The sequence below is a fragment of the Medicago sativa genome, chromosome 8 (assembly GCF_051527215.1).
Source record: "Medicago sativa cultivar Bolivia chromosome 8, Bolivia_mono, whole genome shotgun sequence".
NCBI classification, from domain to species: domain Eukaryota; kingdom Viridiplantae; phylum Streptophyta; class Magnoliopsida; order Fabales; family Fabaceae; genus Medicago; species Medicago sativa.
Genome location: NC_140756.1, coordinates 52,192,448 through 52,218,256, shown reverse-complemented (window position 1 = coordinate 52,218,256; position 25,809 = coordinate 52,192,448). Strand labels below are relative to the sequence as shown.

Here is a 25,809-nt window from a genome sequence, read left to right as displayed (position 1 = left end):
AGTCTCGTTATTTGATTTGCCTATATGTGGAAGGTTGTTTACTTGGTACAAAGGTGATGGAGTGTCTATGAGTCGTACGGATCGTTTTGTTGTCAAATAAATGGTGTGATATATGGCCTAATTGTATACGGTGGCCTTTCAACGGGGCTTATCCGACCATGTTCCGCTGATGTTATATGTTGATGATTCTAATTGGGGACCCCGGTCGTTAAGGATGCTCAAATGTTGGTCGGATCTTCCCGGTTATGCTGAGTTTGTCCGTGAACAAGTGGGAAATGTTTGGTAACGCCAAGGGTGGGGCGGTTTTGTGTTACGGCGAAGTTGAAAATGATAAAAGCAAGTTTAAAAGTGTGGCATTCTCAACACGTTCAAAATTTGGATGGTAGGATGAAGGGTCCTACGGATAAGATGTCCGATTTCGACTTAAAAGCGGAAGTTGTTGAGTTAAATGAAGCGGAGGTTACCGAATTACATGATTTATCACATCGTTACAATCTTTGGCTCGTATGCAAAATTCTATTCATTGGCAAAATTCTCGCATGAACTCGGTTGAATGAGGGGGATGCAAACTCGAAATTTTTTCACAATTATATGTCCAACCGGAGGCGCCATAATGCTATTAACATGGTGTACGTTGACGGCGGTGTCGTGGTAGGGGTTCATGGTATTCGTGAAGGCTTGTCTTCAACCATTTTTCCAACCACTTTTTGTCAAGGGGGATAAGGCGGCCGGGCGTTGATGGGCTAAATTTCCATGAGACTTTGTGTCCGACACGGGTACCTTAATAAAGCCATTCTCTTTAGAAGAGGTGAAACAAGGCTGTATGGGATTGTGACGATTACAAGAGTCCGGGTCCCGATGGTGTTAGCTTTGGTTTTATTAAGGAATTTTGGAATTTATTAAAGGATGATTTGTTTCGATTTATGGTGGAGTTTCATCGAAATGGAAAGCCGACTAAGGGAATAAATTCTACTTTCATTGCTCTCATTCCGAAGGTGGATAGTCCGCAACGATTGAATGAGTTTCGACCTATTTCCTTGGTTGGAAGTCTCGTACAAGATTCTTGCTAAGGTTCTTGCCAATAGGCTTCGGTCGGTTATAGGTACGGTGGTGTCTGAATCACGGTCCGCTTTTGTTAAGGGGAAGCGAGATTTTGGATGGAATTTTAATTGCAAACGAAGCGGTTGATGAAGCAACTCGATTGAAGAAAGAGCTTCTTTTGTTCAAGGTAGATTTTGAAAAAGCCTATGACTCTGTCGATTTAGATTACTGGATTACGTTCGGCCAACATGAATTTTCCCACAATTTGGAGGAAATGGATTGCTTGAATGTGTTGGAACGGCTAAGGCGTACGTTTTAGTTAATGGTTGTCCTACGGAGGAGTTCCCTTTACGGCGGGGATTACGTCGGGGTGATCCCTTGTCGCCTTTTTATTCTTGATTGCCGCCGAGGGTACGAACGTGTTAATGCATGCTGCCGAGGGGGCACACCTTTTCACAGGTTACGGTATTGGCACCGAATTTGAGGTTCGATTGACACATCTTCGGTTTGCGGATGACACCTTAATCATGGGGGAAAGAAGCTGGTTGAATGTTCGTACAATGAGCTCGGTGTTACTTCTTTTGAGGAGCCGTCGGGTCTCAAAGTGAATTTTCATAAGAGTATGTTATTTGGTGTAAATATTTCGGTTCTTGGTTGTACGAGGCTGCTTTAATGTTGAATTGTCGAAGAGGCACCATTCCTTTCGTTTATTTGGGGCTGCCTATCGGAGGTGATTCCGGGAAACTCTCTTTTGGAAACCGGTTGTTGATCGCATCGTCTATCGCTTGTCGTCGTGGAATCATAAGTTTCTCTCTTTTGGTGGTCGTCCGGTCCTTCGAAATCGGTCTTGTCCTCTCTTCCGGTTTATTTTCTTTCCTTTTTCAAAGCCCCCGCAGTATAATTTCTTCTATCGAATCTATTTTTAAAAAAAATTTTGGGGGGAGGTGAGGATATTAGGAAAATTGCCTGGATAAAATGGGAGTCTATTTGTACTCCAAAGGAGGAAGGAGGGCTGGGGGTTAGGAGGATGGGTATTTTTAATTTATCTTTAATGGATAAGTGGTGTTGGAGGATGTTGGTGGATAAGGAGGGATTGTGGTACCGTGTTCTCAAAGCTCGGTATGGAGAGGAGGAGGGGGAGGTTGAAAGAGGGAGATAGGCATGTTTCGGCTTGGTGGCGGTCTCGACTAGGATTCGGGATGGGGTGGGTGAGGGTGTAGGTCAACTGGTTTGATAACAATATTCGAAGGGTTATTGGAGATGGTAGGGGTACTCTTTTTTGGCACGACATTTGGGTTGGGAATATTCCGTTAAAACAAAAATTTCCCCGCCTTTTTGAGTTATCCGTTGACAAGGAGTGTTCGGTGGAGGAGATGAGGAGAGTTTTAGGGGCGGTTGAAGGATGGGAAAGGGTGTGGCGACGTCGATTGTTGGCATGGGAAGAGGATAGTATGAGGGAGTTTCTTGTATTACTTAATAATATTGTTTTACGGGATAATGTTGAGGACACTTGGAGGTGGTCGCTTGATCCTACTCTTGGCTATTCGGTGAGGGGGGCATACCGCTTCCTCACTACCTCGGCCGAAGTGATGGACAGGTCTCAAGTTGTTGACGTTTGGCATCAACACATTCCTTCGAAGGTGTCCGTGTTCGTGTGGCGCCTTTTACGCAACAGACTTCCAACTAAAGATAATACGGTTCGGAGGAGGGTTCTCTCTCGGGTAGATGTGAATTGTGTGTCTCGGGTTGGGAGCACCGAAACCGTAACACATTTATTTTGGGATGTGATGTATTTGGATCTCTTTGGTCTACGGTTTGGGGTTGGTTGGGTATATATTCGGTTTCACTGGTGATCTTAAGCAACATTTCATTCAATTTATTAATATGCACTGGTATGCCTAGATATACTCGAAGTTTTTCAGATTATCCGGTTTTCTTCGGTTGGGTTCTTTGGAAGGAAAGGAATGACCGGGTGTTTAATAACATGGCATCGACACCGCTTATTCTCATGGAAAAGGTTAAGCGAGACTTCTTTTTCTTGGTTAAAGTCAAAACAGACAACCTTTAGTTATAGTTACCATGACCGGTGGAAGCAACCGCTTCTTTGTATGGGCGTCCACTAGATTTGTTGTTTTGTTTTTGGCTGTTTTGGTGGTGCTTCGTTTGTTTGGCACTTTATTTTTGTAAATACTCTTGGGTGGTTTCCCCTTTGCACGCCTTGTGCGGGGTAAACCACAATTGTTAATATATACCATTTTTGCTTGTTCAAAAAAAAAAATTTGATCTTAACCTATATATATATATATATAGGGTTATGATAGAAGACACCTTTTGTGAAGGTGTCTTTTATCAAGTTACTCTATGAGCATTTGTTAAAAGACACCAACTACTTTTTATGAAGGTGTCTTTTATCAAAGTTATAACTAAAAAGTGAAAATCACACCTTGAGGTGTGACTTGATAAAAGACACCACACTACTTTTTATGAAGGTGTCTTGTAACATAACCCATATATATATATATATATATATATATATATATATATATATATATATATATATATATATATATATATATAAAATAAAATAAAGTCAAAGGCAAAGTTTTCTTGCGTATTGACTTTGTCTCTTAGTTCCACGTCACTTGAAAATAACATTAGAGTAAAAAATTTATAAAGGTGACAACTATATTTTTTTTGTTTTACGGGAGAAAACTTAGATCATTTCGTTAATAAAAATGTGTTCAATATACTTTGGTGGATTAACTAAGATCTCGGAAACTAGTTAATAATGCGGTCGCCTTAGCTAACCCATGAGACAACCTCATTTGCTTGTCTTCGTACAAGCTCAACACTAGAGTATTCATAGAATTGGCTAAATAAAGATTTACAATCATGAATAATGTCTCCAAATTCTTTTACATCATGCTTATTGTAGGTAAGACTATCAACCACTATCTTTGAATCAAGCTCAAAATCAACTGGTCCTAGGCTCGAACCATGAGCTCATTGAAGAGTTGACAACAAACTCAAACATTTCTCCAATATGAACATCACACTTAGGATTGAAGCATTTCCTCTTAGCCAAGACAAAGGTAACATTCTCATCCCCAATACATATTCCTATACCAACTTTATTCTATCAGGGAAAGATGCCTCAATGTGGCATTTCATCTTACCTCTACTTGGTTTGGACCATCTTACTTGTCTTGTTGACAATGCTTGCGCATCATTGGTCACAACAGTATCCTTATTTGCCATGGATGACAACTCTAAAACACATCAGCAAAATATTGCATATATATAATAGAAGACAAATAAATAATTTTGATTGATATAAACATAGCATAAATAACTCTACCTGCATTTCGTTGAGGTGTAAATAAAAATTTTCCTTTGTAAAATACACATGTATACATTATTTTTTTCTTTTTTATATTTCTCAATCAAAGTCTAGCAAAATCATAAGTGACAAGAAGAATTATTTGAATAATAATTTTTTTAGAGGTGTTACTTTTACATATTTACTTATACATATATTAACATTATAAGAGAACTAGCGAAAAGACGGCCACTCACGTATCCGTTTTTCCGCTCTTTTTATTGCGCTAAAGTTTGAAAATTATGAATAATGTTTTTTATGAAATTTTGATTAAATTAAAATTAAAAATATAAATGTGTGTTGCTTTCAATTATAACAAACCAAACTAATAATGATTATCGATTTCAATGAAACCAACTATATAACAAAAAAATATAATCTAGTTTTTTTAATGACACCAACAACAATCTTTATTATAGAAAAGGTTGTTTAAAGGTATAATTGGAATAATGAAAAAGTAAGTATAAAGATACTCATCTATTTTGTTACATGTGTTATTTGTATTGAAAATTGAGGGTATTTTAATAATGTTTTTTAAGGAAATTTTGATTTAATTAAAATTAAAAATATAAATGTGTGTTGCTTTACTGTAACGGCTCGATTTTTTGCTAGATTTATTTTATTATTTATCTAATTGCTTTTATGTGCATTTGTATGTGCTCGTATGTGATTATTTGCCTCTGTGTGTATTTTCGGTTGGGATTTGTAGAATTCGGTGTTAGAAGGGCATTTTAGTCATTTTGGACTTAGGGCATTTTGGTCATTTTAAGAGTAGGGGTAATTTTGTAATTTTACTGAGGATTATTTTTAGTGCTTAGTGAGAGTTGTTATTTTACTAAGCCACTAGAGAGAGTGTAGTAATTAATTTATTACCGGTAAGTATTTGTTAGTATTACATTTTACCGTTAAGTGGGTAGTAACATTTTGGAGTTAGATTAGTAATGGGTTAGGCCCATTAAGACTTTGTGGGTCAGGCCCATTTAGGTGGAACCTATATAAACTCTTGTTTGTAGAGAAAATAGGGTTTTACCAACATTTTCACAATTGAGAAGAGATAGAGATAGAGAGAAGATAAGGGTTTGAAGAGGAAGATCTAGAGAGAGCTAGAGGAGGCTAGAGATTCAAGCTTTGTGAGCTAAAGTGAAGCTTTAGTTGGTGATTGTGAAGAATTAAGGTAAGGGGGTTAGACTTTAATCATAATCTAGTAGTTTAATTTCTACCCTAATTCTTTGCATAATTGTGATTAAGTGGTTAATTTGATTTTAGGTGTAGGAATTCGTGCTTAATTTTGATGATATGATTATATGCATGAATTGAATGATAATTGTGTTGTTGTTGTTGAATTTGTATGTCAAAATGGGTATATATGAACATGATATGTTTTTTTGTGAAATTAATGATGAATTAAGTTGTGGTTGTTGAATTGTGAATGAATTCATGTTCAAATGTTGTTGTTGTTGTTGTTATCTTGACATATGTTGTTGTTGAATTGATTTAATGGGTATCATTGAAATGGTGAAGTTAGAGACGAATTTTGATGAAAATGGTTTTTAGAGCCAAATGATTTATAAATCCTCTATGGATAGTTTGAAATGATTAAATAAGGATATGTGAATGATTATTAAGAGTTGAATATGATGTTTATCATAATGTGTTGTATTTTCTCCATTAATTGAATTGTGAGAAATGGTATGGAGTTGTTGAACTATATGATATAGTTGAAGCTGATTTTTATATATATGGCAACTACATGTTGATTGAATTGTGAATGTTGTTGGTGATTTCATATATGTCAAGTAATGGTGAATTGTTGGTGAATGCTTATATGTTAAATGAATGGTGATATTCATTTGATGAATGAATGGTGATACACATGTTTATGTTATGTTGTTTGTTGAACATGTTAAATGTTGATTGTTGGTGGTGAATTCATACATGCTAATTTTGATGGTGATATTGTTGGTGAATGCATGTATGCAAATTGATGGTGATGATGTGGTGAATTGTTTATGTGAACATATGCATTGTGTCGAGTCATATGTTCATGCATTCATGACTGATGGTGGTGGATTTTATATCCAATTGAGGTGATAATGATATTTTTGTTGCATCATAGGTGACGACCTTGAGGTGATTTGGTACCACATGCATCTAGAAGAGTCTAGAACAATGCATGCATTTGATTAGTTGATGAGTCGTGTTGTATTTGAATATGTGACTTGGTGAATTGTGCTTTGGTGAAATTTGGAGAACGTTGTGATTATGTGGATTGGTGTATATGTGCATTGGTGGATTTTGTTGATAGTTGTGAATAAATGATCTATGCTCTAATTGCATGTCTTGCCTATTTGTGCTTATACACTTGGTGAATCAATTGATGATAATTATTTTGATAATAATGACGAGGTGAGATTTGTATATGTATGTATGTATATGATGTGGTGATTTCTTTGATAATGATGATTGCTTGCTTATAACTTTGAAATGATGAATCTTACTTGTTGAGTTAAGTATGCTAGATGAGGAATGAGGTAAGTAATCCTTTCGTTGATTTGATGTTGGTAAATCATGAGCTTATGTCGATTACTTGAATAGAGATTGAATATGCCTGCTATGCTATGTTAGAATTGTGATAGCTTGATGTGTATGGAATGAGGGATAATAATCATGTGATGATAGTATTCTAGGAGGGATGGTTATGTATATGTGTTATGCATGAAATCTTTGAATGCTTATGTTTGTTATTTGTTGATTATGATTAATGTAAAGCTTACCCCAAGGTTTCGACCGCCTACCTGTCTCGTATGGATGGGTAGACGTTGTGTAGGAGTAGTTCGCTTTTGGCGAGTGCTTGATAGCGGGAGCTTTCTCCGTTATCATCCGGTGTCGTAGTTTTAGGCTCGATTAGGACGTAGAGTCTTTTATGTCTTATTGATTTGTTTTATCTTGTTGATGTTGTCTACTTGTCGGACTTGGAGGATTTTTAGTTGAGGTTGTATTTGACCGTGACATGTATATGTTGGAGTTATTTGATTTGTATCCATTGCGATTGTTGAGATCTTTTATATATATATACATGTATGTTTGGATTTTGAATTTTGTGTTAGACGTAACGTCTATTTCTTGAATATTCGTTATATTCGCGTGTTTTATCGCTTAATAGACGTAGGGCGTTACAAGTTGGTATCGAGAGCCGTGGTCGATCTTGTTCGGACTAGTATTTGTTGAATTTCTGTTGTATGCGACATGTACGGTGAGTAGCTTTGTCGGTACTTGTTGTGTTGTTTCGTTCTTTTAGGTGGGATTGAGCGTAGTGGGGGAGTAGCAGGTTGTTTCTAGTGTGTTAGTACGGCAAGGGAAGGTATCTTTGGCTGCGGAGGCTCACTTTGTTGTGGTTTGTGGTAAGGTTCCTGTTTATTTTCATTGAATGATGTTTGCTTCCTTGAAGGAAAGTAGTGAGAAAGGAGTTGGTGATTTGCCGGTAGTGCAAGAGTTTCCGAAGTTTTTCCGGACGACATTACCGAATTACCGCCGGAGAGGAAAGTTGAGTTTGCAATTGATTTGGTACCGGAACGAGTCCTATTTTGATTGCACCGTACCGGATGTACGCATCGAGTTGGGTGAATTAAAGAAGCGGTTGGAAGAGTTGCTCGAGGGCCGAGTGTTTTCCCGTGGGGTGCTCTGTGTTGTTGGTTAAGAAGAAATATGGAAGCATGAGGTTGTGTGTGGATTATCGGCGGTTGAATAAGGTGACGATTAAGAACCGGTATCCGCTTCCGAGGGTTGATGATTTGATGGATCAGTTAGTTGGTGCGGAAGTGTTCGGCAAGATTGATTTGAGGTCGGGATTTCATCGGATTAGAGTGAAGGCGGAAGATATATCCAAAATTGCGTTCCGAACAAGGTATGGACACTATGAGTATTCGTGATGCCATTTGGAGTATCTAATGCGCCAGGTGTCTTCATGGAATATATGAATAGGATATTTCATCCTTTTCTCGGACCGTTTTGTGGTGGTGTTTATCGATGATATTTTGGTGTATTCGAAGTCGAAGAAGAGCATGCCGATCATTTGAGGATTGTGTTGGGTGTCTTGAAGGAGAATAAGTTGTTTGCTAAGTTGTCGAAGTGTGAGTTCTGGTTGCGGGAAGTTAGTTTCCTTGGTCATATGATTTCTAAAGGTGGCATTGTCGTGGATCCGTCGAAGGTTGATGCGGTGTTGCAATGGGAATCACCTAAGTCTCGTTTTTGAAGTTAGAAGCTTTCTTAGTTTGGCAGGTTGCTATCGGAGGTTCATTGAGGGATTCTCTAAGTTGGCGTTACCATTGACGCAGTTGACTCGAAAGGACAAGCTTATGTTTGGGATGCTAAGTGTGAGAAGAGTTTCCAAGAGTTGAAGAAGAGGTTAACTTCGGCTCGAGTGTTGATTTTGCCGAATACGAAGGAATCGTTTGTTGTGTATTGTGATGCTTCTAAGATGGGTCTTGGTGGTGTGCTTATGCAGAATTGTCGAGTTGTGGCTTATGCTTTGAGGCGATTGAAAGTGCATGAGCGAATTATCCGACTCACAATTTGGAATTAGCGAGTTTGTTGTGTATGTGTTGAAGATTTGGAGGCATTATCTCGTATGGTTCTAAGTTTGAAGTGTTCGGTGACCACAATAGTTTGAAGTACTTGTTTGACCAGAAGGAGTTGAATATGAGGCACAAAAGATGGTTGGAGTATCTTAAGGATTTCGATTTTCGGTTGAGTTATCATCGGGAAAGGCGAATGTTGTTGCTGATGCTTTGAGTAGGAAGTCGTTACATATGTCCGCTTTGATGGTAAAAGAGTTGGAGTTGATTGAGCAATTTCGAGATTTGAGTTTGGTTAGTGAGTTGATACCGGATGGTGTGAGGTTAGGAATGTTGAAGTGACAAGTAATATTTTGGAAGAAGGTCACATAAGTAGTTTGAATATTCATCCGGGAGCGACTAAGATGTATCGGGATTTGAAGAGATTGTTTTGGTGGCCTGGAATGAAGAAGGAGATTGCGAGTTTGTTTATGCTTGTTTGATTTGTCAAAAGTCTAAGATTGAACATCGAGGCCGTCGTGTTTGATGCAACCGTTGTTTGTGCCCGAGTGAAAGTGGGATAGTATCTCTATGGATTTTGTTGGAGCTTTGCCAAAGATTGTGAAGGGTTTTGATTCGATTTGGGTGATTGTTGATCGGTCGACGAAGTCGACACATTTTGTTCCTATCAAGACCGGTATGTCGGTGGCGAAGTTGGTTGAGATCTACATTGAGCAGATTGTTAGATTGCATGGTATTCCTTCTAGTATTGTGTCGGATTGGGATTCGAGGTTTACTTCTAAGTTTTGGGAGAGTTTGCAGGCTTCTTTGGGAACTAAGTTCGGGTTGAGTTACTGCTTATAATCCCCGATCGATGGTCGGACGGAGAGGACTATCCAGAGTTTGGAAGATTTGTTGAGAGCTTGTGTGTTGGAGCAAGGTGTCGGTTGGGTCGAATGTTTACCGTTGATTGAGTTTACTTACAACAACAATTTTCATTCTAGCATCGAAATGGCACCGTTTGAGGCTTTGTATGGTCGGAGGTGTAGGAATCGGTTATGTTGGTATGAGTCGGGTGAAAGTGCCTTGTTAGGACCGGAAGTGGTGCAAGAGACTACGGAAAAAGTTAAGATGATTCAAGAGAAAATGAGAGCGTCTCGAGTAGGCGGAGAAGAGTTATCATGATAAGAGGAGGAAGGACATTGAGTTTCGGGTTGGTGATCATGTGTTTTTTAGAGTGAATCCTGTAACCGGTGTTGGTCGTGCTTTGAAGTGTCGGAAGTTGACTCCTCGTTTTGTTGGACCATTTGAGATTATTGAGAAGGTTGGGGTTGTAGCGTATCGGATTGCGTTACCACCATCTTTGTCGAATCTTCATGATGTATTTCATGTGTCTCGGTTTGCGGAAGTATGTGTATGATGCGTCTCATGTGATTCAAGTGGATGATTTGGAAGTAAGAGATAATTTGACCGTTGAGACTTGGCCGGTTAGGATTGAGGATCGGGAAGTGAAGCGTTTGCGTGGCAAGGAGATCGTTTTGGTTAAAGTAATTTGGGTTGGACCAACTGGTGAGAGTGCCACTTGGGAATCGGAGAGTAAGATAAGAGTTTCGTATCCGTAGTTGTTTCCTTCGAGGTAATTTTCGAGGGTGAAAATTCTTTTTAGTGGGGGAGTTGTAACAACTCGATTTTTCCGTAGATTTATTTTATTATTTATCTAATTGCTTTTATGTGCATTTGTATGTGCTCGTATGTGATTATTTGCCTCTGTGTGTATTTTCGGTTGGGATTTGTAGAATTCGGTGTTAGAAGGGCATTTTAGTCATTTTGGACTTAGGTGCATTTTCGTCATTTTGAGAGTAGGGGTAATTTTGTAATTTTATTGAGGATTATTTTTAGTGCTTAGTGAGAGTTGTTATTTTACTAAGCCACTAGAGAGAGTGTAGTAATTATTTTATTACCGATAAGTGACCGTTAGTATTACATTTTACCGTTAAGTAGGTAGTAACAGTTTAGAGTTAGATTTGTAATGGGTTAGGCCCATTAAGACTTTGTGGGTTAGGCCCATTTAGGTGGAACCTATATAAACTCTTGTTTGTAGAGAAAATAGGGTTTTACCAACATTTTCACAATTGAGAAGAGATAGAGATAGAGAGAAGATAAGGGTTTGAATAGGAAGATCTAGAGAGAGCTAGAGGAGGCTAGAGATTCAAGCTTTGGGAGCTAAAGTGAAACTTTAGTTGGTAATTGTGAAGAATTAAGGTAAGGGGGTTAGACTTTAATCATAATCTAGTAGTTTAATTTCTACCCTAATTCTTTGCATAATTGTGATTAAGTGGTTAATTTGATTTTAGGTGTAGGAATTCGTGCTTAATTTTGATGATATGATTATATGCATGAATTAAATGATAATTGTGTTGTTGTTGTTGAATTTGTATGTCAAAATGGGTATATATGAACATGATATGTTTTTGTGTGAAATTAATGATGAATTAAGTTGTGGTTGTTGAATTGTGAATGAATTCATGTTCAAATGTTGTTGTTGTTATCTTGACATATGTTGTTGTTGAATTGATGTAATGGGTATCATTGAAATGGTGAATTGGTGATGAGATTTGTTGTTGTTGTTGAAAGTTGTGGAAGTTTTAGTGAAAAGGTGAAATTTGTTGAATTGATGTTTTAATCTCAAATTGATGCATGTTTGTGTGTCCTATAATGTGCATATACATGCAAACAACTTTTTGAAACAAATTTGGGGTCAAGAGGATCAAAATTGGGGATTTGGGGTTGAAAATAGTAGATTCCCGTAAGGGAAACACAAGAACGGGGTTGCGGTTTTGTGCAATTCCCGCCACGGCAACAATGGCGTGCCGGGCGGGATTTCCGAAACAAAGCAAACCCCGTTTTTGTTGTTTGGGTAATTGGGGGCCGATCCGAACTTTCCAAAATGTTTGTTTTGACTTGTTTATCCTCTCGTTTACACACTTAATCCTACCGGAACTTCATTTGAATCAACCGGACTTGGATTTGTGAAATTAACTCAACTTTTGAAAAATGGTCCAAAAGGTTAATTTTTCCGAAAACTTGTTTTTCTCCGAAAATTGAAGTAGGGTTAAGGTTGTGTAATGTTTTTATGATTTCAAAAAATGGTTGTGATTGATTTCATCAAGTTTTAACTTGTTTTGCTTTGAAAATTGCATTCTTTTGGAAAAGTGATGAATAGAGACGAACTTTGTGAATTCATGATTTCGTCGTGTTTAACCGGTGAAACGCCAAAGTACACTCTACTGCACTTATATGTGGCCTAGAGGTATACTTAGTTGAGACATTGGATCTTGTTTACTTGGTTTTGGTTTAATTGCTTCAATTATTTTGAAATGGTGAAGTTAGAGACGAATTTTGATGAAAATGGTTTTAAGAGCCGAATGCTTTATAAATCCTCAATGGATAGTATGATATGATTAAATAAGGATATGTGAATGGTTATTAAATGTTGAATACGATGTTTATCATAATGTGTTGTATTTTCTCCATTAATTGAATTGTGAGAAATGGTATGGAGTTGTTGAAATATATTATATAGTTGAAGTTGATTTATATATATATGACAACTACATGTTGATTGAATTGTGAATGTTGTTGGTGATTGCATATGTGTCAAGTAATGGTGAATTGTTGGTGAATGCATATATGTTAAATGAATGGTGATAATCATTTGATGAATGAATGGTGATAAACATGTTTATGTTATGTTGTTTGTTGAACATGTTAAATGTTGATTGGTGGTGGTGATATTGTTGGTGAATGCATGTATGCAAAATGATGGTGATGATGTGGTGAATTGTTTGTGTGAACATATGCATTGTGTCGAGTCATATGTTCAGCATTCATGACTGATGGTGGTGGATTTTATATCCAATTGAGGTGATAATGATGTTTTTGTTGCATCATGGGTGACGACCTTAAGGTGATTTGGTACCACATGCATCAAGAGTCTAGAACATTGCATGCATTTGATTAGTTGTTGAGTCGTGCCGTATTTGAATATGTGACTTGATGAATTGTGCTTTGGTGAAATTTGGAGAACGTCGTGATTATGTGGATTGGTGTATATGTGCATTGGTGGATTTTGTTGATAGTTGTGAATAAATGATCTATGCTCTAATTGCATGTCTTGCCTATTTGTGCTTATACACTTGGTGAATCAATTGATGATAATTATTTTGATAATAATGACGAGGTGAGATTTGTATATGTATATACGTATATGATGTGGTGATTTCTTTGATAATGATGATTGCTTGCTTATAACTTTGAAATGATGAATCATACTTGTTGAGTTAAGTATGCTAGATGAGGAATGAGGTGAGTAATCCTTTCATTGATTTGATGTTGGTAAATGATGAGCTTATGTCGATTACTTGAATAGAGATTGAATATGCTTGCTATGCTATGCTATGTTAGAATTGTGATAGCTTGATGTGTATGGAATGGGGGATAATAATCATGTGATGATAGTATTCTAGGAGGGATGGTTATGTATATGTGTTATGCATGAAATCTTTGAATGCTTATGTTTGTTATTTGTTGATTATAATTAATGTAAAGCTTACCCCCATTGGTTTCAACCTCCTACTGTCTGTATGAGTAGACGTTGTGCGGGAGTAGTTCGCTTTTGGTGAGTGCTTGATAGCGGGAGCTTTCTCCGTTATCATCTGGAGTCGTAGTTTTAGGCTTTGATTAGGTCGTTGAGTCTTTTATGTCTTGTTGATTTCTGTTTTATCTTGTTGATGTTGTCCACTTGTCGGACTTGGAGGATTTTTAGTTGAGGTTGTATTTGACCGTGTCATGTATATGTTGGAGTTATTTGATTTGTATCCTCTGCGATTGTTGAGATATTATATATATATACACACACACACACACACACACACATGTATGTTTGGATTTGGAATTTTGAGTTAGACGTAGCGTCTATTTCTTGAATATTCGTTATATTCGCGTGTTTTATCGCATAATAGAAGTAGGGCGTTACACTTTCAATTATAACAAATCAAACTAATAATGATTATCTATTTCAATGACACCAACGATATAACAAAAAAATATAATCTATTTTTTTTAATGACACCAACAACAATCTTTATTATAGAAAAAGTTGTTTAAAAGTATAATTGGAATAATGAAAAAGTAAGTATAAAGATACTCATCTATTTTGTTACGGTTTTTAAATGATAAAAGAAAAAACTCGGACATGTGTATATTAATATCATGTTTGTTACATTTTTTTTAATATTTATTTAAATATTCTTATCTATTTGTTACATGTGTTATTTGTATTGAAAATTGAGGATATTTTGATTGCGATTTGTGACTGCTATGCTAGTTTGCGATACAGCACGGTTTGCGATTGTCTGCTAGATTTTTTCCCCCACCGTTTGCGATTCATGTTCACTTTGCATCTATTGAATTACAATTGCTACAGGAATTCCAATTGAATTGAGAATTTAATGTTCTCATAGCAAAAAGTTAGATACATCTATTGAATCCACTGTGTTTGTGCGGTTACATTAATATTAGGTGAGTGGTTTCAATCAATCAATTGGTATTGATTTGGATCAACCAAAGACAACCTAGTCTTTGAAGGAAAAACTACAACAATACCGATGAGTTCTGACTTCGTCTTCTCTGCGCAAGGCGACGGTCAACAACATGTCAAGAAACCTCTGGATATTTCTAAGCCATCAACATCAACGACGTCCTTCCGTGACAAGCTTATAGGTTCCGATCAGAATTCGCAAATTCGAGAAAAGGAAGATATGATTGCTAAAAAATTAGTTTGAATAGAACATGAACATGGCAATCGACTTTTACCAAAAGTTTTTCTTGAAGCTAAGGATTTTGAAGATATGTGTACTCCATGGAAAGATGCCTTAGTGATTAAACTTTGGGGAAAAACTCTAGGATACAACACATTGAAGGATTGTTTGAAGAAAGTTTGGAAACTACAAGGTGGATTCGAAATAATGGATAATGATAATGGATTCTACATGGTTAAATTTGATCAATCCGTAGATAGAGAGAAAGTTATTTTTGATGGTCTTTGGATGATTTTTGACCATTGTTTAGCGGTCTCTCATTGGTCACTTAATTCGCCTCACCGGAAGCAAAAGTCAAACGCACAATCGTTTGGATTCGATTTCCTTGTCTCAATCCGGTTTACTACGATGAGAGCTTTTTGCTTGCCATGGCCTCTGCCATTGGTTGTCCCATAAAAGTGGATAATAATACTTTGAAGATGGAGCGTGGAAGGTTTGCACGTGTGTGTGTGGAGGTTGATCTCACTCTCCCGGTTGTTGGTAAAATTTGGCTCAACGGTCATTGGTACAAGGTGCAATATGAAGGTCTTCACATCATTTGCACAATGTGTGGATGTTATGGCCATCTTCACCGCGACTGCACCGAGAAGAAAAATGAAGCGACGATGTCTAATGGTAGTGGCACTCCACAAGCAGCTCTGTTTCAAAGTCTCGACTCTTCCAATCATGCTCAAAATCACATGCAAACACGCAATGTCTCGAAAAATCGTAATGGATCCCCCCTCTAATATTCCTCATAATGAGGAAGATAATTTGCATGGAGAGTGGTTAATCGTCACCAGAGAAAAAAGCAAGTTTTTAATGGTATTAAAAATACTATTTCACGATCTAACCGATTTGAGACCCTCTCAAATTTGACCCAAACACGTAGAAAGATAAAAAACACACCCTTCACCCATTTCCTCCTAGACCACGTGCTCATGAAGTGGAACGACCCAACAAAAGCTCGGCCGACCTAAAATGTCGTAGAACCCAACAAGTCCATGATAATCAAGTCATGAAGCCTCAACAACAAGTATTAGGCCTTGAAAAACTTCCTATGCCCCAACCAATCGCAATCCTTGGAAACACTCCTAACGCTAATTTATGCAATGATAATAGCACACCTGCTACGTTTAAACAAGCTCAAAACAAAATCATGTCCACCATTTCTTCACCCAGGTTTGGTAATCCCTCGCCTCACAATTCTAACCCCTTAACCTTTCCCACCAAGCCATACACACCAAGAAGAAAACTTGGCCAATATTAAATATGTCCCTCCCGATGATCATCATAAGCATCAAAAACCAAATGATCTTAATATCCTTAAAGAAGATGGCCCATCCAACGTCGAGGACCAACATGAAATCAAATCGATCGATGATAAGAGAAGTCCTCGAATATGGCATTAACAGTATCTCTAGCGCTATGGAAACAACGTAGTGCAATTATCATACTTTCCCTTAATTCCTATAAAGTTAGCTATGATTGAATTCCTAGATTTATCTATCCTTACATGGAATATTAGGGGTGATGTCAATAGGGAAGGGAAACGTCAAACACGTGTTCTTATTCGTCGATATCGTCCGTTATTAGTTGCTATTTTGGAAACACATTGTCGGTTTGGTCGAGTTGTGAATTTTTGGAATTCTCTTGGCTATGAGCAATGTGCAATTTCTAAAGCCCAAGGTCGAGTGGGGGGTGTTTGGTTGTTAAAATCGCATAAATGTCCTTATGTTATTAATGTTGTGAATATTTATTACCAAGATGTCACAAAGGTTCCTGTAACCCACGAGAGGTAGACTTTGGTATTTTTTAGCCGTTTATGCTTGCCTTTATCTTTGTGGTCGTCAACAAATATGGAATTATTTGGCTAGTCTCTGGACACATATATATGGTCCTTGGCTTCTTATGGGAGACTTTAATGAGATTGTTTTGCCCTACGAAGTGAAAGGTGGTGTTTTTCCGGTAATTCCGCTGATAAATTCTCTAAGGTCATTGAAAAATGTTGTCTTATTGACCTTGGAGCTACAGGAAGCTTGTATACTTGGTATAAAAAAGAGTCGGGATTTCTAAAGATTGCTAAGCGTTTGGATCGAGCTTTTGGTGATTCTACTTGGAGGACCTTGTTCCCGAGAGGCTTATGTCGAAAACTTGCTTCGCAACTATTCCGACCATAGGCCAATTTTGTTACGAGGTCAAGGTTCAATACCGGAGAGGCCCTCCGTCCCTTTCGCTTCCAAGCTTGTTGGCTTGCGATGGGATAAACCGCAAGTGCACGGTTTATCGAAGTAGTAATAAAAAGAAAGTATCGTCCGACAGGGAGTTGTTCAATTCAATTAACTTTTAGAGAATGATTAGAGGAGAGTTCAGTTGAAAAGGTTTGATTTTTAATGAAAGAAAATAATAATAGTAAAAGGAGCCTTGGGATTATTGGTTCATCATAATGCGAATCCTTCACAAACAAACCCTTAAACTTATAACTTTACGTTAGTCCTAATTTCTAAAGACAAGTTTCTCTTTAGCCTATCACATCTCCTTTCGGTCTCGGTGAGTGTGTTCCTCCAACAACCACACCTATTCTCATGGGTGATTGCCTTTGGAATCCTTGAAGCTCGAAACTTTATATGTCTCAAGGTTTGCTAGACTATTCTCATGTTTCACAATCCTTGTCTAAATTCACTTGTTGGAATATCAAAACTCTACTTTCGTTTTATGAATTGATATTTGGAATAATGAATTAACAATTATCAAACCCTCCACTTTCGCTTCCACAGTTTGATAATGGTTAATTCATGTTACAACGGTGAATTTAGATTAGAAATTAGGGTTACATAAAATTAAGGTTTAAGACTTGGTTTGATTCGGATTACGTCATTAGACTTATCCAACAATCCCAAGACAAAGAAGTCTACTCACTCATGCTCATCATAGACATAGAGAAAAAGAGGGAAAGCATAAAGTAAATAACAAGAAAGTAAAGAAATAAAAGAGGAACTTTATTGAGAAAGACAATTGTCACTTATTGAATTCCAAGAAATAAAGATGATTTGTTTGTGATGGCTAGCTACTCTATTTATAGGATACATTCGACTTAAATTCTAAGCAATTACATCAATAGAATGTTCCACAAGCAACAGCGGGCTTTTTGGTCAAAACCGAATAGAGTAGCTTAAATCCTAATCAAAAGCAGCAAAAGGTTGTCTGGGAGGTGGCACGGCCGTGCCAACCTTAGCACGGGCCGTGCCAAGCTTCGACTTGGGGGAGACATATTTTTGTCTCCGAATCTTCGTATTTTTGCTCCAAATCAGCTCCAGACTCCTTTCTTTTGCTCCAAGACTCAATCCATCAAATATTTATTCCCGAAATATAATAATTTGCAATTGACGTAAAATAGCTCAAAAAGGAAATAATATTAAAATAAAATAAACTTAAATCTAATTAAAACGAAACCAAATATTATATTAAAACTAGCTAATTATTGACTCATCAAACTCTCCCACACTTGAATCTTTGATTGTCCTCAAGCAAAAGGCATAGACATAGCAGCAACAAAAAGATTAACATATGGCAATACAATTGAAAACTCATGTCTCTCTTAAGATTTTATTTCAATGCACACTAATCACAACTTCAAGTATTCCTTGTGAACCTATTCAACCCAACATCAAGTCTCAAGTGAGTGTGTGTGTGCAGTCCAACCCTTTTCTTGCTCCTATATAAGACATATATTATGAGGAACAGGTTCTATCCTTAACACTAAAGTAACCGAGAAAAGTCCTTTCTTCATTTCATATAAGAGAGACGGGAATTTAGTTAGAATTGACAATTCAAGCACTTGGGGGCTTGCAGATTGCTTAGGGGCTACCATTTTCTCATAGGAAGTCCGCGAGGGGGTATCCTTTCTTCCTAGATTCCATGATCACCCTAAGTAGTGCTGCAATTTTAATCATCTCCACGTAGGAAGTCGGTGAGGGGGTGTCCTTTCCTCCATGCTTTGATGAATTATTTCCTCTTTTGATTGATTTAGAACTTAAGTTCGATTAGAGAGTCATCACCACATTTAGGAAGTCGGTGAGGGGGTGTCCTTTCCTCCACGTGTTGGTGATATTCTCCCGCCCCATTTTGGTTTAACACATTATAATAATATAGCACATTATTTCCAACACAAACTTATACTACTTTTACTCCGAAGACTTTTAAGGGTCCAAGTTACCATTAAAGCTAGAATGTGTTCCTTAAAATACCTACTCATACACTTACTCAAAGATTGCAACTGAGTGTTTTTCTCATTAGAGAATTTTTCACAATAAAACATGATGTGGGTATAGCAAGAACACTAAAAACACAAGAGATCACTTTCATGTGCAAGAAACAACCTTTTAAGAAGAGACAACAAAAAAAAATTATGCCATAATTTTCAATATAAACAAGCTACTTAATCATGTCTTTCGCAATAAAAACAAAACAAAAGAATAAAGTTCAAGAGAGTTTGGAAACACTATGACTCAAGACACTTTATTAGCCCCCCCCCCCCCCCCCCCCCACACACACACACACACACACACACACACACTTAGGAGAAGCATTGTCCTCAATGATTCAAAGTAAACGGAAAGAGAAGAAGAAGAAGAAGAAGAAGAAGAAGAAGAAGAAGAAGAAGAAGAAGAAGAAGAAGAAGAAGAAGAAGAAGAAGAAGAAGAAGAAGAAGAAGAAGAAGAAGAAGAGGAGTAGAAGAAGGAGTAGAAGAAAGAGTAGGAGAAAGAGAGAATAGATAAGGGAAGAGAGGAAGAGGAAAGCTCACAATTTATCATTGAGGTCCATAAGGAGGACCTTGGAGATGAAAGTGTTGCATCATCCTCCAGCATTTCATTGTTTTCTTCGGTTATGCGGTTGCCCCTTTGGACATCATTTCTTAGTCCGGATAGTTCAACACCTTGCCTTTGTTGTTTGGTGCTTATCCTCTCAACCTCAGTTTGCATCCATGCCCATCTTTCATTGTTATTGAGCTCATTAGCTTCTTGGTCATGGTGCCCTTCATCATGGTGCAAAATTAGCACCTTCTCCCGCATCATGGTGCAAGTGATCACCGTCTCCCTCTTCTAGATTTTGCTCATCATGTACCTGGTCATCATCAACATACAACAAATTTGCTTCCACCTCGGTGTTAGTCCGAGATGGGTTAGGAAGTAGTAACAAAATAGGCACATTGAGTTTAAGTGATTATTGCATGGGCGGATGATGTTTTATGAAGTTCATAGCGATGAGGGTATCTATGTTTAGCCTATTGTTTCCCTCAATTGGATTTATCCCCTCATCTTCACCCACTCCAAATTTCCTAGCTATGTATGTGATGATGCTACCCACCACTATCTCTCCCTTACCGGCAGGCCTATTACCTACATCGCCAAGATAATTAAGCAAGTAGAAACAAGTGTTCACAGGGGTGGTTATATAGCATAGCCTATAACATGAAGAGCTCATCGGTTCTAGTGTTCCCTAACTCGGTTCTACCCTAAATGGTGCAAGCCATAACCCTCTAAAGGTACCTAAGCACGGGGTCGTGAATGTTACTAGATTTGTTGGCTCTTGTGATAAATTGCCTAAGACCGGTGATACGTTCCCAAAAGATAGCGGGTTGATAGTCAACCGGCTTTAGACGTTGATCCTAAGAATCATGGATATACCCCTTGTTTGCGAAGCCTAATGCATCACAAAAGTGCTGAAGAGGCATATCATAATCAATATTCAAAAGCCTGAAAGATACTTTGTGGTTAGGATTATCAAAATTCAACCTATCCTTTGTGAAAACAATTGAACTTAAAAACTCATAGGTGAAATTTTCATAACCTCTCATAGGTCTCAGCATATCAGTCCAACCTAGGTTTCCTAGCAACTTAAACACATTATCTCTAATGCCTAGCATATTCAAACTATGAGAATCAGGATATCTAGAAAGATGCAAGGGTTTGAAGATTAGAATTTTATACCTATCCCTTTGCTTGTTGTCCTTGAATTTGATTCCATGATTCTTTTCTTTTGCTTGCCTCTTTGGTGGAGGTCCTCCTGAAGAGCTTGCTGGTTCTTTTCCACTTCTCCTTGAAGCCATGACCTTGACCTTGGTTTGACTTTGTGTGGTTTTGGTGAAGGTTAGGGTTTGGAAAGATTTTTGGTGGAAAAAGGTTGGTTTAGGTTTGTGGTTAAGGTTTGAGTAAGGTTTATGAGTTTAGTTGTGGAGTTTGTTGATGAATTTATGGATTTTAGGTTAGGTTAAAAGGAATGTGAATTTGGTTTATTATGGGTTTGGGGGGACAAAAGTTGTTTTTGATTGGTGGGTTTTGTGTTGAATGATGTTTTGAATTAATTTGGGGAAGAAATTGATTGCTTTGGTGAAGATATGAGGGAGATATGAAGGTTTGAAGGTTTTTGGTTATGGAGGTTGTAAAGAGAAGTTTGAAGGATGAGAGATGTTTGTGTTTGAGAATGAGGAAAGAAGAAGAAAAATTTGTGGTTATACTAACCTAGGAGTCGGGCACGGCCGTGCCAACCTTAGCACAGCCGTGCCAAGTTTCTGGCATTTTGTGGTTTTTGGCTTGGAAATGTATGGCACGGCCGTGCGAACCTTAGCACGGGCCGTGCCGGCTTTGGACATGGGAACTTCAAAATTTTCACTTTTCTCGAATCACACTCGGACAATTACCTACAAAACACTTAAAACAACAAAAAACAAACAAAATAAAAGCAGATAAATGTGTGGGTTGCCTCCCACGAAGCGCTCTTTTAGAGTCATTATCTTGACGGTTAGAAAGTGTCCTTAAAATGGATCAAAGAGATCATATTGTGTAGATGACGCTATGAAGCGTTCTTTCACATCATGATCTTTAAGCATGCAACAAGAGTAAAGTGTGGGACCTTTCATAACATTTTCCAACTCAAAGCCTACCATTTTATCACTCACTTGAAAGACAATCCTACCATTTTTACCATCAACAAGGGCTCCCGCAGTCGTGAGGAAAGGTCTACCTAGGATTATAGGGACGTCATCGTCCTCTTCAATGTCAACTACCACAAAATCAATCGGGATGTATATCCCTTCTATCTTAAAAGGTATGTCTTCAACAAAACCGACTAAGTTTATAGTAGAACGATCAACTAACTTCAAGACTAACTCGGTAGGTTTCAACTCTCCTTTTCCCATCCTCTTAAAGAGGGACAAAGGCAACAAACTAACACTAGCTCCTAAATCACACAAGGCTTTGTCAACGGTCTCACTCTCAATCATACAAGGTATGGCAAAACTACCTGGTTCCCTAAGCTTAGGGGGTGTCTTCGGAATAATTGCATTTCCTTCCCTAGCCAAAGTCATTGTCTCATGATGCCCTGTAGTCTTTTTCTTTGAAAAAATTTCCTTTAAAAACTTAGCATATAGAGGAATCCGAGACAAAGCTTCCGCAAAGGGAATCTTAATGCAAATTTTCTTAAGTATGTTAACAAATTTATTAAATTGACCCTCCAAGTTCAGCTTAGTAATTTTTAAAGGGGAAGGAGCTTTGGTTTCATCAAGCGGTTTCTCATTCTCTATCACAATTTTATCACCTAAAAGCTTGACACTTTCTTTCTCAATGTTTTTAACCTTATCAATAGTTTCTCCTAACTTACTACCCCCAAAAGAAATAGCATTGACATGGGCTTTGGGATTGGCTTCGGTTTGCCCGGGAAAGACCCCGGTGTTTGAGGAAGGGTAGCCACTTGTTGGGCCACTTGGGAGATTTAGGTTTCAAGCATTTTAGAATGAGTAACAATAGAATCAACCTTGGTATTGAGTTTGGAAAGGGAATCGATCGAAATCCGGTTTGGTTTTTAAGTTCTTGAAGGCTGTTTAGATTGATTTGCAATAGTATTCTCTATTAGAATTTCCAAATTTGATTTACGAGCGACTCTACGATTGATTGCATAGCCGGTGGTGCTACTTGTCCATAAGGATTTTGAGGTTTGTTATAAAAATTTTGATTTTACCTCATCCCTTGGTTGTATTGAGCATAGTTCATTTGCTCAACACCATTAATAGCACTACGTACCTAGTTGGCAATCAACACCAATATGACCGGATATACCACGAGATTTCACAAGAAGGAGGTGCAGAAGCGAAGTGATGGGACTAACATTTAGTTTTTCAAATTTTTGAGTTAGTGCATCAATCTTAGCAGCAAGATGATCATAGTTAGAGACTTCGTACATACCTGCCTCCTTTTTGGAGGGTGAAGAATTGGTGATGGCTCTCTCATCGGTCGATTTGTAGTGATTTTGAGCCATGTCTTCAATCAAGGCATATGCTTCGTGTAATTCTTGTTCATTAGAGCTCCACCTCGCAATTTGCATCAACGAGACATCTTAGTGGTATAAGATAAGCCATTATAAAAAGTGTGGACTATGAGCCACTTCTCTAGACCATGGTGGCGACAAAGTCTAAGCATTTCCTTGAAACGCTCCCACGCATCATTAAGAGACTCCCCATCTTTTTGATTGAACCGTGTGATTTGGTCTCTTAGTTTAGCAGTTTTAGAGGGGGAAAGAACCGGGCAAGGAATGCTTGACTCATTTAATCCCATGATGTAATGGAACCAACTTCAAGGGAAAAGTGCTAGCTCTATCCTTTAAGGAAAAGGGAAAGAGATGAAGTCTTACGGCTTCTTGGTTCTCTTTTATGGTTCCGCTAATTCTTAGAAAAATAGAGATGTGTAGATTGGGATCCTCGGCGGGGGATCCCGAAAATTGATTTTTTGCACCAAGTTAAGTTGGGCAGGCTTGATTTCAAAGTTATCACCCTCAACCATTGGGTACACAATAATTGCTTGTGGCTCGGTCGTAGACGGCGTTGCATACTCCTTGAGAGTGCGATCAACCATGGCGGTATTATTTTGTATGTCTCTCTTTCTTTTATGTAAAAACCTTTTGATCTCGGGAACGAATTCAACAAGATTTCTAGTTTTTCGCATAAAAGGTTGAGAACCGAAGAAGTTAACGGTAACAAAAGAAAATAGAAGAGAAAAATAGAAGAAAGAGAAAAAGAATAAAAAATCTAATCCTCAAGAAAAAGCTAATCAAATTAGTTAACTCCCCGGCAACGGCGCCAAAAACTTGATGGGATAAACCGCAAGTGCACGGTCTATCGAAGTAGTAATAAAATGAGAGTATCGTCCGACAGGGAGTTGTTCAATTCAATTAACTTTTAAAGAATGATTAGAGGAGAGTTCGATTGAAAAGGTTTGATTTTTAATGAAAGAAAATAATAATAGTAAAAGGAGCCTTGGGATTATTGGTTCAACATAATGACGAATCCTTCACAAACAAACCCTTAAACTTATAACTTTACGTTAGTCCTAATTTCTAAAGACAAGTTTATCTTTAGCCTTATCACATCTCCTTTCGGTCTCGGTGAGTGTGTTCCTCCGGCAACCACACCTATTCTCATGGGTGATTGCCTTTGGAATCCTTGAAGCTCGAAACTTTATATGTCTCAAGGTTTGCTAGACTATTCTCATGTTTCGCAATCCTTGTCTAAATTCACTTGTTTGAATATCAAAACTCCACTTTCTTTTTATGAATTGATATTTGGAATAATGAATTAACAATTATCAAACCCTCCACTTTCGCTTCCACGGTGAATTTAGATTAGAAATTAGGGTTACATAAAATTAAGGTTTAAGACTTGGTTTGATTCGGATTACGTCATTAGACTTATGCAACAATCCCAAGACAAAGAAGTCTACTCACTCATGCTCAACGTAGACATAGAGAAGAAGAGGGAAAGCATAAAGTAAATAACAAGAAAGTAAAGAAATAAAAGAGGAACTTTATTGAGAAAGACAATTGTCACTTATTGAATTCCAATAAATAAAGATGATTTGTTTGTGATGGCTAGCTACTCTATTTATAGGATACATTCGACTTAAATTCTAATCAATTACATCAATACAATGTTCCACAAGCAAATGCGGGCTTTTTGGTCAAAACCAGAATATAGTAGCTTAAATCCTAAGCAAAAGCGGCAAAAGGTTGTCCCGGGAGGTGGCACGGCCGTGCCAACCTTAGCACGGGTCGTGCCAAGCTTCGACTTGGGGGAGACATATTTTTGTCTCCGAATCTTCGTATTTTTGCTCCGAATCAGCTCCGGACTCCTTTCTTTTGCTCCAAGACTCAATCCATCAAATATTTATTCCTCAAATATGATAATATGCATTTGAAGTAAAATAGCTCAAAAAGAAATAATATTAAAATAAAATAAACTTAAATCTAATTAAAACGAAACCAAATATTATATTAAAACTAGCTAATTATTGACTCATCACTTACCCACGATGATTATCCTTTTGTAGTCAATAATGCGTGGAAGAATGGGGAACCGTATATCCTTGCTAGTCTTAATAGGGTTCGAGACGACTCTTTAACTTTCAACAAAGAGGTGTTTGGAAACATATTCAAGAGAAAGAAAGATATTGAGAAACAACTTCAGCATGTGCAGAAGATGATTGAGAGAGTGGATTCTATTCATCTCAATATGGAAGAGGCTAATCTTCGGAGAGAATGTACCGGGAAGTTCGAATCGGGAGGAACTCTTTTGGTACCAAAAGTCCAGAGAGAAGTGGGTGAAATTTGGAGATAGGAACAACAAGTTTATTCATACACAAACTATTATCCGTAGAAAACGAAATAAAATTCAAGGATTACATTTGGACGATGGAACTTGGTGTGCGACGTGATGCAACTTCGGGATGTAGCTATCGATTTTTATAGTAAACTTTTTAAGAATGATGCTGAAGTTTAACCGGATAGCCCGAAGGTAGAGCTTCGCCATCCTTTAACTCTCAAGGGAGGAACTCTCTTATCAAGCAAGTGACTAAGATTGAGGTTCGCAATGCTTGTATTTTCAATGCAATCTTTTAAAGCCCTGGACTGATGGATTCCAACCTCTCTTCTT

At 37.7% G+C, this 25,809-nt stretch overlaps 1 protein-coding gene and 1 non-coding gene across 2 annotated transcripts; one reads left to right on the top strand and one right to left on the bottom strand.

Annotated features, from left to right (window-relative positions):
- Window positions 1-21,513: 21,513 nt before the first annotated feature.
- On the bottom strand, window positions 21,514-22,197 carry LOC146899439 (uncharacterized). Its single transcript, XM_085736766.1, has 2 exons — window positions 21,898-22,197; window positions 21,514-21,531 (listed from the first exon to the last, which is right to left on the bottom strand). The coding sequence occupies exons 1-2, from the start codon at window positions 22,195-22,197 to the stop codon at window positions 21,514-21,516; spliced, it is 318 nt and encodes a 105-aa protein (XP_085592892.1).
- A 1,079-nt stretch (window positions 22,198-23,276) lies between these two features.
- On the top strand, window positions 23,277-23,383 carry LOC146899438 (small nucleolar RNA R71). The gene has a single exon (XR_015024340.1). It is a non-coding gene; the product is annotated as a small nucleolar RNA R71 (small nucleolar RNA).
- Window positions 23,384-25,809: the final 2,426 nt, after the last annotated feature.

Bases quoted from the DNA above. Each gene is read 5' to 3' on its own strand.
- LOC146899439 (XM_085736766.1), bottom strand. From the start codon at position 22,197: ATGACTTTGGCTAGGGAAGGAAATGCAATTATTCCGAAGACACCCCCT.